The sequence below is a fragment of the Lepisosteus platostomus genome, chromosome 3, assembly GCF_059453375.1.
Source record: "Lepisosteus platostomus isolate fLepPlt1 chromosome 3, fLepPlt1.hap1, whole genome shotgun sequence".
Taxonomy (NCBI): Eukaryota; Metazoa; Chordata; class Actinopteri; order Semionotiformes; family Lepisosteidae; genus Lepisosteus; species Lepisosteus platostomus.
The window spans coordinates 331,132-346,895 of record NC_142613.1 but is presented as its reverse complement, the minus strand read 5'-3'; the positions used below and the strand labels follow the sequence as shown (position 1 = coordinate 346,895).

The 15,764-nt window shown below is 46.0% G+C and overlaps 2 protein-coding genes and 1 long non-coding RNA gene across 3 annotated transcripts; all 3 read right to left on the bottom strand.

Annotated features, from left to right (window-relative positions):
- Positions 1–3,076: 3,076 nt before the first annotated feature.
- Positions 3,077–4,762, bottom strand: ndufb11 (NADH:ubiquinone oxidoreductase subunit B11). Its single transcript, XM_088623565.1, has 3 exons — positions 4,533–4,762; positions 3,529–3,659; positions 3,077–3,316 (listed from the first exon to the last, which is right to left on the bottom strand). The coding sequence occupies exons 1-3, from the start codon at positions 4,713–4,715 to the stop codon at positions 3,184–3,186; spliced, it is 447 nt and encodes a 148-aa protein (XP_088479691.1). The 5' UTR covers positions 4,716–4,762; the 3' UTR covers positions 3,077–3,183.
- Positions 4,763–6,083: 1,321 nt separating this feature from the next.
- LOC148673895 (uncharacterized) lies at positions 6,084–8,322 on the bottom strand. The gene is made up of 2 exons (XR_015932761.1): positions 7,279–8,322; positions 6,084–7,193 (listed from the first exon to the last, which is right to left on the bottom strand). It is a non-coding gene; the product is annotated as an uncharacterized LOC148673895 (long non-coding RNA).
- Positions 8,323–8,337: 15 nt separating this feature from the next.
- Positions 8,338–13,697, bottom strand: LOC148673894 (butyrophilin subfamily 3 member A2-like). The gene is made up of 7 exons (XM_088627168.1): positions 12,958–13,697; positions 12,333–12,438; positions 11,812–12,150; positions 10,778–11,059; positions 9,948–10,046; positions 9,341–9,367; positions 8,338–8,345 (listed from the first exon to the last, which is right to left on the bottom strand). Exons 2-7 carry the CDS (start codon positions 12,400–12,402, stop codon positions 8,338–8,340), a joined length of 825 nt encoding a protein of 274 aa, XP_088483294.1. The 5' UTR covers positions 12,403–12,438; positions 12,958–13,697.
- Between the last annotated feature and the right edge of the window lie 2,067 nt (positions 13,698–15,764).

The window sequence follows — 15,764 nt, the reverse complement described above, 5'->3', positions numbered from 1 at the left end:
ATCGCACACGCAGGTTTCTGGATTTGCGCCCAATCAGCCAATCACAAAGCGTGTTTGGTCACCTTTCTGCTTTTTTGTAGTGACGAAAGGTGTGACGGCAAAGCGATCCGACGATCCAATCAGGGACGAATGTTGACTATATTGGCAGTTCTTGCGGCCAATGGAAGAGGGCGAAAAAGGCGGAACCCGAATCCAGCGAGTCTCGGCGAGAGATAAGGGAGACGGTGAGCCGGCTGTCATTGCGTGCTGCTGGCAGCGATATTAAACCATGTTTATACGGCATTTCAGTGGCACTTTTCCTAATTCTACAACAGGAAAATCATATTTTCAATTATCCACAAAGCTTCTTCGATTTGTCATGTCAAATATAGACATGACTGAGTCTGATATACTTTCAGTTAAAAAACAATACCATGACACCATTACCAAGTCCTGATAAAAAAACAACTTGGGAAATGGCCACTAGGTGATCTGTACACAAAGGGTGGTGAGGGTGTGAAACAAGCTGCCCAGACATGTTGTTGGAGCCAATACCCTGGTAACCTGCTAACCCATCGGTTCTGTGGTGTAATGAATAGCACTCTAGACTCTGAATCCAGCAATCCAAGTTCAAACCTTGGTGGAATCTGAACTGCAGCTAAATCGGATGAGCAGTTTTTGGGCTGAGTGGTGGCTCATTGGCTAAGGATCTGCGCCTGTGCTATAAGGGTGACGGTTCAAATCGCGTGGCCGGCAGAGGAATCCTACTCCCTGAGCAAGGCCCTGAACCCCAATTGCTCCAGGGGTCCTGTATAAATGGCTGACCCTGTGCTCTGACCCCAAGCTTTTCTCCCTGTCTCTGTGTCTCATGGAGAGCAAGTTGGGCTTTGTGAAAAGACAAATTCAAGATTTCTTTATTTTCCATATACAACAAGTGTATTAGAATGCTTACTCCATCAGCTGGATCAAATTCAAATTCCTAATACAAGAAATTGTATATGTCTAATAAAGTGATCTGATCTGATCTAAAGACACAGCTGGATGAGATCCTGGGATCTATTGACTACAAACAGCCTAGATAGCCAAGAGACTAGATGGGCAGAATAACTCCTCTCATTCATAATTATTCTGTTCTCTTGTTTTGCACTTAGAATTAGCAAATATTAAAATTAAATTAATTTTAATACAGACTCTAATTACTCTTCAGTTTCTTAACTATTTGAGAAAATTGTATCCAAATTAGTTATTTCCTATACAAACTTGGGTCACAGTCAATTTCAATTATCACTGAGCTCCTGTCCTCCCATGTTAAGCAGGAAAGAAACAAAACAAAACCTAACTTGAAATCTGCAGCTTTTTAGCTCTGAAAATTATTTGAGGAAAAGCGTGTTTCAGTAAAGATGAAAACCAGGAGACACCAAGGTTGCAAGTAAGGACTGTCTGGGGGGAGTGACCAGAGGTGTGTCCAAGGGGACTGTCCCAGGGTGTGACCGGAGGTGTGTCCAGGGGACTGTCTGGGGGGAGAGACCAGAGGTGTGTCCAGAGGGACTGTCCCAGGGAGAGACCAAAGGTGTGTCCAGGGGGGCTGTCCCAGGGTGTGACCAGAGGTGTGTCAAGAGGGACTGTCCTAGGGAGAGACCAGAGGTGTGTCCAGGGGGACTGTCCCAGGGAGAGACCAAAGGTGTGTCCAGGGGGGCTGTCCCAGGGAGAGACTGGAGGTCTGTCCAGTGGGACTGTCCCAGGGTGTGACCAGAGGTGTGTCCAGGGGGACTGTCCCAGGGAGAGACTGGAGGTGTGTCCAGGGGGACTGTCCCAGGGTGTGACCAGGGGTGTGTCAAGGGACTGTCCGAGGGCAGGGAGAGACCATAGGTGTGTCCAGGGACTGTCCCAGGGGGAGACTGGAGGTGTGTCCAGGGCAGTGGTGGAATCAGGACTGTTTCTCGTCTCTCTGGTGCCAGGCTGCTGAACATGGGGCTCTTCTAATACACCGCACTGTCCTACACTGATCCTACCTGCCAGCTGTATGGTGCCAGATAGGTACGTACTGAGGGTCAAAAGAGCTCTTTCACTCTGTTTACACATGTGTTCCATGACTTTATTATTATTGATCTCATTTATAACTGACCACGATCAATCAGTGTTGTGTATCACTCTAGTGTTGATTCAAAGTTTGTGAGAGAATGTGATGCAGACATGCAGAAGAGAAGTTAATTATAGTGTACAACAGACCAACTGATGGAGAGGTTCAAATGAAAAGGTCTGGACAAAAGTTAGTTGCTTCAGAAGTTCACTTGTAGTGACTGATGGAAACTGACTTCGTTGTGCATGGATTTAATCCTGATCCCTTCCTTTCCTGGGATTTCCCTTCACCCCTCACACACACAATAAACAAATCTGCATTTTTGTAGGAGTTGGGATAAATATGTTTATGCTAAGCTGTTCAATTAGAGTTGAACTGAATGACGGGTTTCACTCCACAGCACTGAAGCCAAGAGGACCCCGCAGGTCCCAGGACTCCGCCAGGATCACAGGAACAGGGAAACAGGAGGCTCAGCTCACTTCATATCTGTTTTACTTCAGCTGTTATTATTAAATACATGACCTTCAAATAAACATTTCAAGAATTTGCAGCTTTTCTGTGTTGATGCAGAGGCCTACTGAGTGAAATGACAAATCTTTTAGAGGAATCATGTTGCTTATAGGGGTCTGACCTCCTCACTCTGCTTGACCCTGGAGGCAGGAAAGCAGCTCTAATGCTCAGGTGGGGAGCTGCGTCAGTATGCGCAGGCTGAGAAGGAACAAGTAAAAGGTTTATTCCCTGCTGAAAAGAGAAGTAAATGCTTCAGCTCACACCCAAAGAAGGCTCCACAGCCAAAACATTGTTTTCTTTCTACTCTTTTCAGCATGGAATAAACCTATTGCTTGTGCCTCTGGAATAAACCTTTTACTTGTTCCTTTGCAATTCTAATGCTCTCCTTGTTGGATGAAACGGAATGAAAACTACAGCAGGAGTTGGTTTGGCTTGAGTTCTTATAGGAACAAAAAGCCAACATGTTGCTTTACAGCACTCTTTATTATTCAAGACATGAAAAGTGGGGATGTTTAATTTTTTTATTATTATACAGGAATCCAAGAGAATCATTAAACATACTCTTAACATCCAAATGTCCCATGAAGCTTCAGTGCCAACCTCCAGGGCTGCAGTTAATCCTCCTCCTCCACTGGGGGCAGTACAATCTTGCTGGGGTCATAGTAGTACTCATCCATAACGGGGAGCCCCTGTGCCTCCCTCTGCTTGATCACCCGTTCCGCCTCCCGCCGAGCCCACAGCCTCATCCTGAGCAAGGAGAGAGAGTCAGAGGTCAGCAGTTTAAGTCAGGGCACTAGGCCCCCCGCAGCGAGGTGGGGTCTCCGCAGTCCCCAGTTGGAGTCCAGACACACACAGCACCAGTCACCAAGCACAGCCGCAGCGTCCCCACACACAGTCCCTCACCGCAGGGCTACACACAGCACACGTCCGCCTCCACAGCCCCTGCGTGCAGATCTCACCCGTGATCGGGCAGGTAGTGTATGAAGGCGCTGCCGATGACGATGGCCACGGAGATGCCGAAGAAGAAGGCGGCCCTCATGTTCCACTTGTCGACGTGCGGGTCGCTGTGAAAGCCATGGTAGTCCTTGTTCTGTCCGGAGGAGGAAGAGGGTGGTGGAGCATGAGTGAGCATTCCTGAACCTCTGGCGCGCCACAGCGGTCCGAGCAACCAGCCGCTGAACACTTCACTAGTGCTCAACACAAGCTTCATCACTACAGCTGACCGATGTCTGGCTTTCAGAGCGATCCTGCTGTCGGCAGGTGGGTGCTGGGTGCTGGGTTCAGACACACAGGCTCAGGAGAGAACCCTGTCTGCTGACACCCTGAACTCCCGGACACTCGAACCCCAGCACCAGCACCAGAGCCTGTGTAGCACACAGGAACCAGAGCGCCGACCTCTCCAGTAGCACAATACAAATTAACAACATTAAGATAAATCTAGAGTCATGCAACTCGGCAAATCTACAGGTGACTTTAGAAGCCCAGCCTGACCATCTTATTATCGGGGTGATAATTCTTAATACCATTATAATCAACAAGACAATGACAGGTTAGGAAATAAAAGATTGTGATCCATATTTGATTGATTAGCTTCCCGCTGTTTGTTTACAACATTAACACAGAAGTATAATTTTTAAGACCGTGAGACTTCAGAAGACTTTCAGAGAAGCCCACTGCACCTCGCGGCGAACACACGCACAACATTAAAGCCTTCGGGTCATCTAAACGTCGTCTCTCCTCCGGCACACTATACTTCTATTACCTTTACAAGTGTTGTTTTTCTTGCAACATGACAGCATTACATTTTTGAGAAAAATAACGTACATATTTAAGTGTATGGTTCACTTTACTAAAACAACACTGAAAATATTGCACTTGATAAGTGCGCCTGAGCACCTTCACCAGATTACAGCTGGTGTTGCGCTGTCTGTCCCGGTTCTGCTGCTCCGGGTCCGACACTCACCTTATCGTACATGCTGACCGGTGCGGATTTGACAGCCTTGTGCTCCGCCGGCTTCAGGTCCGACACTGTGGCGGACTCGGCCGCGGCAGGGGAGCGAGTCTGAGACACCAGGCGAGCCCCGGACACCGGGCCGAGCCGAACCCGGGACCAAGTCGGCCAAATCCGCAGAAACCGAGCGGCCATGTTCCCCTTCAGCGCACGACCCCTTCGCCCTGGAAGCGGAAACTAGCGATGGCGTTTACTGTCGGAGGGCAGCAAAGCGGCGGATTAAAGGGGAGGAGTGGGACTGCATGCGATGTGTTAATGATAACATATTATACTGAGAAATGCGTCGCACTGGTGTACGAACGATGCCGCTCTATGTTATAAAATAAAAAAAAATTGAAAATAAATAATAAAAGGAAATTCAAGATTTAAATGCTCTTAAAAATAAAACCATTGCTTCGTAATCACGAGTTCATGTATAGCCGGTAGTCGGTATCACCGATTAACTGAGAGCATTTTAAACTTGGATTTTCTTTGATTATTTTAGTTTTCTGTGTTTCTTGAACTGATAGGGGTTGAAGCCGAACAGCCAACCGACTATTTTACGATAAATAGTAGATATGATTTGGGTATCAAGATCATCTGGCATGAACTATCTAAAATAAACTATTTATCACCGTCATGAAAGGCACTAGATATAATGAAGATGTTAATTACTACGATAGAATCTCTGTTTTGCAAAGGAGCACCCAGGGTGGCCCCGGAGTGGACATGCTGAGTGGACTAATTAGTGGAGCTGTATAAGTCTGCAGTGTTTGTTGTTTCTGAGGAGCATATAGTGTATGGCCCTGAAATAATTCTAATGAGATCTAAACTAGGACCTAAACCAATCATAACATTAAAGAGAGAGAGAAGATACCAGAGGGAAACACACTTCAAGGTGAAAAGCAACAAAGAGACGAACTCAAAGAGATGATTAATCCCAATTACATTTTAACAGCAATTATAACATCATAACAACTCCTGCTACTATTTAATTTGTCCTTGCCTGCACCCCAGTGGAACGTCTACACAGAAAGCAAAGAACTGAACTGCAGAGATGGAGTAAGAAAGGGGGAGAGGAGGAGTGAGAGGGGAGAGAGGGGGAGAAGGAGAGAGGCGGAGGGTGAAAGACGGGGGAAGAGGGTGAAAGAGAGAATGAGACAGAGAGAGGAATGGAAACTCAGAGTAACATTAACCAGAGGACACAGGTGGAAACTGCATGGAAGAGTGTCACCTTACACAAAGGGTTGTAAGAGTGTGGAACAAGCTGCCTGGCCATGTGGTTGAAGCTGATGCCCACCATTCTTTATAACAGCAGGATAAGATCCTCAGATCAGTGAAGCGCTAACTACCAATCAGGCAGGAGGGGTTGCTTCTGAGCTTCCTGGTTGTGTAAAGAGGCCAACGCAATTGGTTTTGTTCCGCAGTTCAGTGTTAAAACAGGCACATACATTGCAAATGAGCACTACACGACACAGCACTGTATTTCCACAGCCAAAAGAGACTCTCATTGAGATATAAACATTATTTTCCTTTACATGCATGTTTTATTTTAAGATAATACTAGGACAAAACATAACTCTTCATGAACACTGTACATTCAGAGGATGAAGGTGTGCTGTGCTAATTAATACTCAAGGTTAAGAGGAATCTGGACACAGACTCATCCTGCAAGAGGGGTAAGCAGGTTAGTTTACAGAGGTGAGAGGTTAACTCCTGCTCTGTTGTGTGATTTGGATTTACAGTAACACAGACGTGAGGCTCTGAGGCGTTGTCCAAACCTCTGTCTGCTGTTAAACAGTACACAAGTACAATTAACAACAGTTTTATTAATTAACTCATTGCTTTCCTCTTTTCACTACAAATAAAACCTCTGTTTGCCTTTTCCTTGTCTTCTTTCCTCCATTTTACAATTAGACTTTTGTCTGTTGGCATGTTTGTATGTTACGAATTAATCTGCTTAAAGATCTTATTTTCCATGTTTTATCTTGCATTAATAAAAAAAAAAACATCAAAGAGTTTGAGAAAAACTAAAATCGTTTGCAAGCAGTCATAAAGCATTTTCCTCTAGTTTGTCGTCCGGGGCTGGAGGCCCGGTGTTGGGCTCTGGGGCTTGTTCACTTGTCTTGGTTATAGTCAGAGGCTTAGTGTTCCCCCAAGGGTTGAAGAAGGGGTACAGTGTCCCTTCGAAATTCTTACTGAATGTGTACAAGTGAAGCTTGTTTTCCACGTCATAGAACGAGACCTTTCCACCCTTATAGTCCAGGAACACGCCCACTGTGTGAACTGTTCCCTTGGTCTGGATTCGGGGCCTGGTTGTGTCGAGAGCCCTGTACTCATTGTAGACAAACCAGATGCTCATGTAGCCATGGTTGGGCTGAATGTCTCCGATCAGATCCTTTCGCACAGTCTCATAGGCCACCCCAAGATCCCAGTGATCCAGTTCGCCCACATTGACTTCCCAGTAGTGCTTCCCATTGGAAAATCCCTGTGTTCCCAGCACCCCTGACCAGTATTTATACCTTCTTTCATTGTTGGGAACGTCGTTCAGAGATTCATCGTACTGCACTCTTTTTCCATCTTCAGAGACTCGCAGCTTTGGGTGACTAGTTTCCTTATCCATTATTATGTCGGCTTTCAGGAGAAAAGAGAGATAATGAATTTCAATCCAACACACATGGTGCTGGTCTGCGCTCAGAGATGTTGTGTTGTTACTCACCTCCATGCTGTCGAGCACTCTTTATGACTGTAGAAACACAGACAGAGACAGGGGTGTTGGAATCTGGATGTGTTGAGTTTAGCAGAGCGGCCTGTGACTCTGACTGCTGTTGTCAATGACTGCTGGCTGTAGCTCATGCTCTCCTGAGTTATCATGGCCAGAATCATTCCAGCTGTTTTGACATTTTAATTCACACCATTGGGATACAAAACAACCTGATGATGGAGATTTTGAGACCGATCGTTCTCTAAATCCACGAGTTAAGAGCTGATAAAGCACTTAAAGAGTGTCTGCTGTGATTATACTGAGGCACTCCTGGAATCTCCTGGAATCTGCTGGGAGCCTCTTCACTGGACTGAGGCATCGTATCACTGCAACGGGAAGCTCTGGTGAGGCAGTATATAGGACAGTGCCGGCGTATATTAACATATAGTCCTACACCAGACTCTCACCATATTCTCAGCTGTTTGAGGGATTTTTTGTTTTCCTTCTAATACATGAATTAAAATATCAAAACAAAGGGAAGTGAATGAACAGTATATATTGGATATAAATGCTGCACAGTGGACAAGAACACAAATGGGCTTTCTGTCAGAGTGACATACAGACGCCTCACTTCCTGGGCTAATATCTATTGTTGTGTTATTGTCTGCATTGACAAGAGCTGTCTGTGTATCTGCCACTGTGTATCATGGTGATGGCTGTCTCTTTAATGTCACTGGATGAGGGTAGTCTGTTTCAATTAATCTATTTCACATGACAAGGGCAGTAAAATGGAGACATATGTAATACAATATTAGTGTGAAACACAGAAGCGCAATACTGTTTTACTGTTTCATTTTAAAATATTAGCCTGACCGCAACAGCGTCCCTCAAAGACAGCATGCCTGAAAGCCACCTTCTTTAATTTCTACACATGCTGTTGTGTAGCTGTGAAAGGCACAGAAATGTACTTGAGTTTGACCATGTATGGACACCAGGCAGTGTGTCTCCTGTCCAGACTGAAACCACTGACCTTCGTCTGCACCTGTACAGGAACACAAACAGAAACAGTGTTTGTCAAGTGTCTGTGTCCTCATTATTATTATTATTATTATTATTATTATTATTATTATTATTATTATTATTATAATTATTATTATTATTATAAGAACACACTTCCTATCCCCAGGACCATTAACCAGAACTTTTCCATCCTACAGGATGATCCCTCCATTGGGGCCCTCTTTTCTGATGGCCCTATCATCTCATATCGCCGACCACCTAAACTGCGTAACCTCCTTGTTCACAGCTCCCTTGACCGCCCTCAGCAACCATCCACACCAGGCACTTTCCCTTGCAACAGAGCTCGCTGTATCACCTGCAAGTACACAGCCACCACCACACTCATTCAAGGCCCCTCAGGACAATTCCGGATCACCCAGACAGCATCTTGTACCTCCAGCAACCTTATTTACTGTATCTCTTGCAGTAAATGCCCAGCCATCTACATTGGGGAAACAGGAAGGAGACTCGGAGACCGCTTCAGAGAACACGTCAGGGCTGTGAAGATTAAAGATCTCTCCAAGCCCATTGTTTCTCATTTCACCTCTGACGGCCACGACCACTCTAATCTCTCCGTCTGTGTTCTCAAAGACGGTTTTCCGAACTCATACATCAGAAAGACCACCGAAACCAAAATTATTCTCCCTTCCCTTAAGGACAGATTACTGTTCTTTTAAATTTTCTCCATTCATTGGAAGGTTCATTTCACACCTCTCTGCACCCATTCTGACTTCACACCTCTTGATTGGCCTCTCTTTCTGTCCCCTGCTTTTTTTCAGCATGGAATAAACCTTTTACTTGTTCCTTTGCAGCCTACACATGCTGACGCAGCTACCCACCTTTATTATTATTATTATTATTATTATTATTATTATTATTATTATTATTATTATTATTATGGATGTTGTTATTAATGCTTGCTGTCTCCCTGCCTTGGTGCAGTATCTCTTCCTCTTCTTACAGTTCAATGGATATTTTCCCCAAAATGATTTTTGAAATTTGCGAAATGACAACTTACCCAAGACTTCTCCTAGCTTGAGGTTCTCTGAAAAAAAGAAACATTTTATTGTGAGTTAAGTAGTCAGAGCACTGGTAACATGTCTTTCTCCTACTCCACATAACAAAAAACATAACATTACAAAATCTATTCACTATATGAAATTTGTACCTTAAAAGTTAACTTACAGAAAACCTGGAGGATGTTTTGATTTATGGAGATCCATCTTGGTCTTTTCTTGCTGGATTCAGAGCAGAACTGACAGCGTGAGACAGCTGGATCTACAGTGTACTGCACTCAGTCTCTCACCTGGACAGACACTGGTCCCAGTGTATGGTTTGTGTATCTGTTGTCACTTGTTCGCTAGTTGTTTTCAGAAAGTAATCATTTGTTTAAAAAAGTCATTTATTTAAAGACTTGCTAAACCTGAGTAATTAAAATAATTATGAGCGTATTTGGTGGAATAAAAACTGAGAAAACAGGGGAGCCCTCTGACTATGAGAGCCTGTGCAGAACACCCCTTCACACAGACAGCTAGAGCTGGAAGATTAGAAACAAACATTCATCTCTGGGAAGTATGGAGTGGAAGCAAATTAAAAACTCCTGTGTGTTTTATTTGGGGAATTACCTTTTTTCAGGATGATGACGCATATGAAACTAATGAGAAAGATGACAACGAGGACTACAGCAGATATGAACCAGGGCTGTGCTGGTGTGAAAAAAACACCTGGAAACAAGACATTTCAAATAGTTTAAACTCTGGTTACAAACTGACAAATTCGTTCCACAGAGGTGGACAAATCCATGCCCGAAGACGCAGCTCTTCTCTATAGAAACGCTTTTGATATTGTGACATAAACAGTGTTCCTGGAGAAACGTGATCAGCTGTGCAATTAGCACCGAGTGTAACGAGGAACATGCTGAGGTTACTGTGCTGTCGTCACTACTGGTACCAGCTTCACTGTCTTGTAACACACAGCGATCCCTGTGTTGACTTTTCAAAATAAATAATAGTAATAAGTCACACGATGAACAGCACTGGCACTAACAAGCTAAAAGTCAATGCAGATGAGCTGCCCTTAAAGAGAAATATTGAAAAATACATTTCCTTACATGTACTGTTTGGAGTTCTTTTTCATCATTTCTGATGAAACACATAGCAATAACGACCAAAGCTGCTTCCTGTTTCTGTGGAAGGGCTCAGTTGGCACAGCAGCGGACACAGTGACTGTGCCACAGACACAGAGGCTAAGGGAAGATTTCTTTTAAAAGGAGCACCAGACTTTGTTCATGGTGAGTTTGGAAAGTTAAGTATGGGAAGAAGAATCCCCTGTGTGATACTGAGGAGGAGAATAACGTGTGTGATCTCCCTGCTGGAGCACTGAGATCCTCACTCGCCACTCGCCCTGGACAGGCAGCTGGGTGAGACAGCGGGAAACTGGCGCTGTGGGAACTGACCGCTGACGTGGATCCTGGACTGGATCTGCCTCCCGTCGCCCCCAAACTCCAGAACACAGGAGACCTCGGCCTGCCCCTGCCCCGACAGCAGCAGGTGTGTGCTGACAGAGTACAGCCCCTCCCTGCTCTGGGTGAAGATGCCCCTGGTCTTCGGCACAGGGGCACCTGTCTCGTCTGCCCACAGCACCTCTGGAGCGGGGTACCACCCCTCAGAATGACAGGACAGCCTGATGCCCCCGCCCTCGTGCCCTTCCAGAGAGACCAGGGGGGCACTGCCAGTCACTGAGGGGACCAGAGAGAACACAAGATTACGGGGGTCAAGGCACCCTAGAGCAAAACGCCAAGGCTCTGCAGGAGGCTCTGCTGTCTGTGCTGGTCTGCTGCGACAGGACCTGCTTTTGGCAACGCCTGAGAACTGCAGAGCGTCTTCCAGAGCCGTGGACAAGCCTCGGCCAACACGTTATTTCTGTTATTGGCACAGGTCTGTTTGTGATTGTGCAATATCTGGGGGAAACCTACAGAAACAGCTCCTTGCATCTGGAGTAAATCAGCCTCCCGCCAGGCCCGGGCCTGGAGGCGCCTCAGTGAGAACAGAGGAAAGCAGGCGTCAGTTGGCTCTGGAGTGGAGTTTGCAATCAGGTGGGGATTTAAGCTTTGATTTATTCTGCACTATAATTTTTGACATTAGGTTTGGTTTTGGGAGAGCAGAAATACAATAAACCATTTTATCAAATAACACCATGATACAATCAACATTTAAATTATTAAGGGCAGGAATTATAAAAAGCTTTCCTAGCTTTCCTGTACAACCCTAATCAAACCTCCCTGTGATACAAAAGCACAATACAGTGGAACTATGGGAACGGAAGGGACTGCTGTATACTATAGGGGTGGGAAAGCAGGATTATTATGCTAATTGTCAATGGAAACTTTCATGAGGACAGGATGACTGCCTGCGCTCTGTAACATGAGTGGCTTGATGTGTTTAATATAGCACTGGGTGAAGGGACTGCAGAGACAGAGAGAATACTCACTGGAAATCTTCACCTCCACTTCTCCTCTGTCGTAGTAAGACCCTGAATCCACAAAGCAGGTGTACAGTCCCTCGTCAGACACTTGCAGGTCCCTGATCAGCAGAGAGACGTTGCCTTGCTTCAGACTGTCTTTGAACAGCCTCACGCGGCCCTCGAACGCCCTGCCCTGCCTCTCTGTACGGTGTCTGTACAGGTGGACCTCCTCGTTCCTCTCCTTCCGCGCCCATCGCACCTCCAGGGGCTCTGCGCTGCGGGCCGGAGAGAGGTGGCAGGGCAGCATGAGGTCAGACCCCAGCTGGGCAACCAGGGGCTTGTCAGGAACCTGGACAGTGAAGGACCCTGGAGACAGGAGACAGCAGAACAGTTGGACGTCCATGGTCATGCAACCAAACTGAGACAGTTTTAAATTTTTACCAGAAGAGATAGTGGGGGCTGGAGGATGGCAGAGAGGGGGAGGAGGAAAGTAAAAAAAGAGAAGGAAGATAGAAAAGCGCAAGCTCTTTCCGAGCCTGTCCTCTCACCTGGGCTGGCCCCCCGCACCTGCAGGAGAGCCACAATCACAGAGAGGCTTCTCCCCAGGGTGCACAGCATGTCTGTGCCGGTCAGCGCAGATCCGTGGCTGCTCGTCTGCAGAGTGGAACACAAACTGGATCACCTCCAGAGAGATACTGCCACGGTCGCCGTACATCCCCTAGAGGGCACTCCACTACTCCTGTCATTAGTTCTGTGTGATTGCTGGTGATCCTCTATTTATTCCCAGTGCCCTGAGGGCACAGCCTCCTCCCTGACATCGCCTGACCTGAGCCCGGGGCCTGGGGGACCTCGCCCCATGATCCCAGGACTGCCCGTGTTCCTGTTTCCCCTTCCCGGGGATTTTAACCTTGAGTCGTTTCAGAATGGATCTCACGCTATCGGACTCAAGGACTGTGCCCTGACCCTCCTCTGGACCCGTGCGGATTGGGACGCCTCTCTTTGTTCCCCTGTTCACCGGCACTCGCCCTGTCACTGTTATTGAGATGCACTATGAAACCCCTGTGTGTTTTCCCCGAACTATGTCTTCCATTTCATCCAGCTCTTACCGCTTCGCACAGGGTCTAACATAACACCCGAGCCGGATTGCTGAGCCAATCCGTAACAGATACTCACAAAGATCCTCTGCCTCCCGAGAGATGCCCCTCTCCAGTCTTATCCCTCCAGGTGGTCGAAACACAACCAGGTCCCCAGCTGCATCAGGATACACCCCTGTCTCAATGTCAAATCTCTGTTCTTTCACTTGCTCCTTGTAAACAGGACTTTGTCCCCTGTTATCTTCAGCTCCTCTGGGCTTTATGATCAGTGTTAACACATGAACTGTGGTGTCTTACAATTTTTTTATACCATGCTAAGAAAATGAAACCACACAGACTCAGACTTTGACCTAAAGTAGATGGAGCATGATCAGCTTGTCAGGATCAGGATGTGAGAGGGCTGGAAGAGAACTTCAAATAATGTTTTTTGAGTAAAACAGATTGACACCATAAAGAAAAATGGGGAATGTGAGCTTTCTGTTGACATGGATTAACAATTAATTTGTATTGATGTATTTTTCTGTGTTCACCAGTCAGAGTAGCCAGGGAGTGCAGAAGACTGTCACAGTCCTTTAAGACACATGTAACATGAGCCAGAGGGAACTGCAGGGCTTTAGAACAGGACAGACCCAGATTTATGTTTTCTCACAGCCATCGCTAGGCTCCCACTACACTGCAAGACAGTGCCCGTCTCAGTGGGGCGGACTTCTTCGGACTGGCTCAGCACAGAACCTCAGGACTCAGGAAGGGGTTAAACTTTCACACTGAATATTCAATTGGACCAATGTAAACCACCAGTATGCGTAACAACAACAACAACAACAACAACAACAACAACAATAATAATCATCATCATCATCATCATCATCATCTTTGTTTTTTAAATAGTGCACATAATGGGACATCATTTAATGGAACTTAATAATAAAACAACAAAATATCTGGTGCAGATTTACTCTGGTGTCCTGTCATGCTTGTTGCCACGGATGAGCAGCAGTCTGAGTATCTGTAGTGATTAATTCGATAGGAGACCTGACCCGCCTGGAGCCTGTTATCCTTCACACCCACCTTAGGTGGTTCAAGAGTAATTCAGCCATGACCTGACAGTGCTGGGGACTCTGCCAAAGAGTTTGAAGCTCCTCCAGCTTTGTTTTGTGTTCTTGCTGGGTTTGCTTCCTGTATTCTAGACCATGCTTCCCTGACTTCATTTCTCATATTAATAATAATAATAATAATAATAATAATAATAATAATAATAATAATAATAATAATAATTCCTTATACTTATATAGCTCTTTTCTAGACACTCCATTCAAAGCGCTTTACAAGTCATCATCCAAGCCCCACCTGGATGATGCGCCAGTCCGCTCCCCACACACCAGCTCTCAGTGGGGAAGAGAAGAGTGATGAAGCCAGTTCAGAGACAGGGATTATTAGGAGGCCAGGATGGGTAAAAGCCAGGGGGAAATTTAGCCAGGATGCTACTGCTTTCAAGAAATGCCCTGGGATTTTTAATGACCACAGAGAGTCAGGACCTCGGTTTTACGTCTTATCCCAAGGACGGCGCTTTTTTACAGTATAGTGTCCCCATCACTATACTGGGGCATTAGGGCCCACACTGACCACAGCGTGAGCGCCCCCTGCTGGCCCCACTAACACCTCTTCCAGCAGCAACCTTAGTTTTTCCCAGGAGGTCTCCCATCCCATCTACATTGTATGGGCGACAGGGCCTTCTCCTGCTATGCCCCCAAGCTCTGGAACTCTTTGCCCAAGGATATTAGAGAGTCACCTTCTCTAAACTCCTTCAAATCCAGACTCAAAACCTTCTTCTTCAGAAAAGCCTTTACTTAACTGGTTCCATTCTTCACCCCTCTGCTCTTATTAATACCATCCTCCACGGTCTCCTCTATTGTTATTGTTGTATTGTTGTAATTATAATTGTGTCCTGTCTTGTGAAATTTTCTTATTTACTGTTGTAGTCTTCTTATTTATTGTTATTGTCATCCTGTAAAGCGCTTTGAGAAGCCACCTTTAAAGGCGCTATATAAAATAAAGTTTATTATTATTATTATTATTATTATTATTATTATTATCCAGGTACTGACCAGGCTCACACCTGCTGGGCTCCAGTGGGCTGCCAGCTGCCAGCTGTGAGCTGCAGGGTGATATTCCCCCTGTGCCTTCCAATGTGTCTTTTTGTTTATGGACTCTACTTTCTCCCCTCAGCTCTAGGGTGGATTTCCCTTTGTGGCTCTTCTGTGTTTACAGGCTCTGACCCCTGGACTGTGGATCACTCTGGACTGTGTCGGCCTGCACTTCGCTAGCAGGTGCTCGCTGCCTGTCCCTGTTTGATGCAAACCACCTTCTGTTCTCCCAGACTTATCTGCCTGCATCTGGGCTGCATGTGTGCTGTATATTAAAGACCAATACCATGCAGCAAACTGACCATTACAGTCACTTCTGAATTACATATTAAACCCCTGAATTTAGAGTCCTTTGGGTGTTAAGTGAAAATAACCTCAGTTTCAGAACATTCAGACTTGAACATCCAGGCAACTGTTTTATTATCGGTCTGTGTCTTTCTCTAGATGTCATTATGGATCCCTGCCACCTCTCCTCTGCAGGAGGTGCTGGGCCCAGGGACTGTCAGCACTGCAGCAGGGACCTGACCAGGCCCCAGCTCTGCCTGGGGAGGAGGGAGGAAACCAGAACAGCTGGTGAAGACAGAGGGAGAACATGCAGACTCCACACACACAGGCACCCTAGGCCAGAATCGAACCCAGAACCCTGGGGCTGCAAGAACACAGAGCTGACTGTCGTTCCTTTCTTGAACTGTATCAGTATTAAATATTATACAGGCTACACAAATTTAGTCAACGAAAGAAG

Bases quoted from the DNA above. Each gene is read 5' to 3' on its own strand.
- ndufb11 (XM_088623565.1), bottom strand. From the start codon at position 4,715: ATGGCCGCTCGGTTTCTGCGGATTTGGCCGACTTGGTCCCGGGTTCGG. The intron at 3,660-4,532 runs GTGAGTGTCGGA...TCCTCCGGACAG, and splicing joins CGGTCAGCATGTACGATAAG to AACAAGGACTACCATGGCTT. The intron at 3,317-3,528 runs GTGAGATCTGCA...CTCCTTGCTCAG, and splicing joins CACTACCTGCCCGATCACGG to GATGAGGCTGTGGGCTCGGC.
- LOC148673894 (XM_088627168.1), bottom strand. From the start codon at position 12,402: ATGCTGTGCACCCTGGGGAGAAGCCTCTCTGTGATTGTGGCTCTCCTG. The intron at 11,060-11,811 runs GTGAGTATTCTC...TGGTCCCCTCAG, and splicing joins AGTGGAGGTGAAGATTTCCA to TGACTGGCAGTGCCCCCCTG. The intron at 10,047-10,777 runs GTCAGTTCCCAC...TCTTGTTTCCAG, and splicing joins GTCCAGGATCCACGTCAGCG to GTGTTTTTTTCACACCAGCA.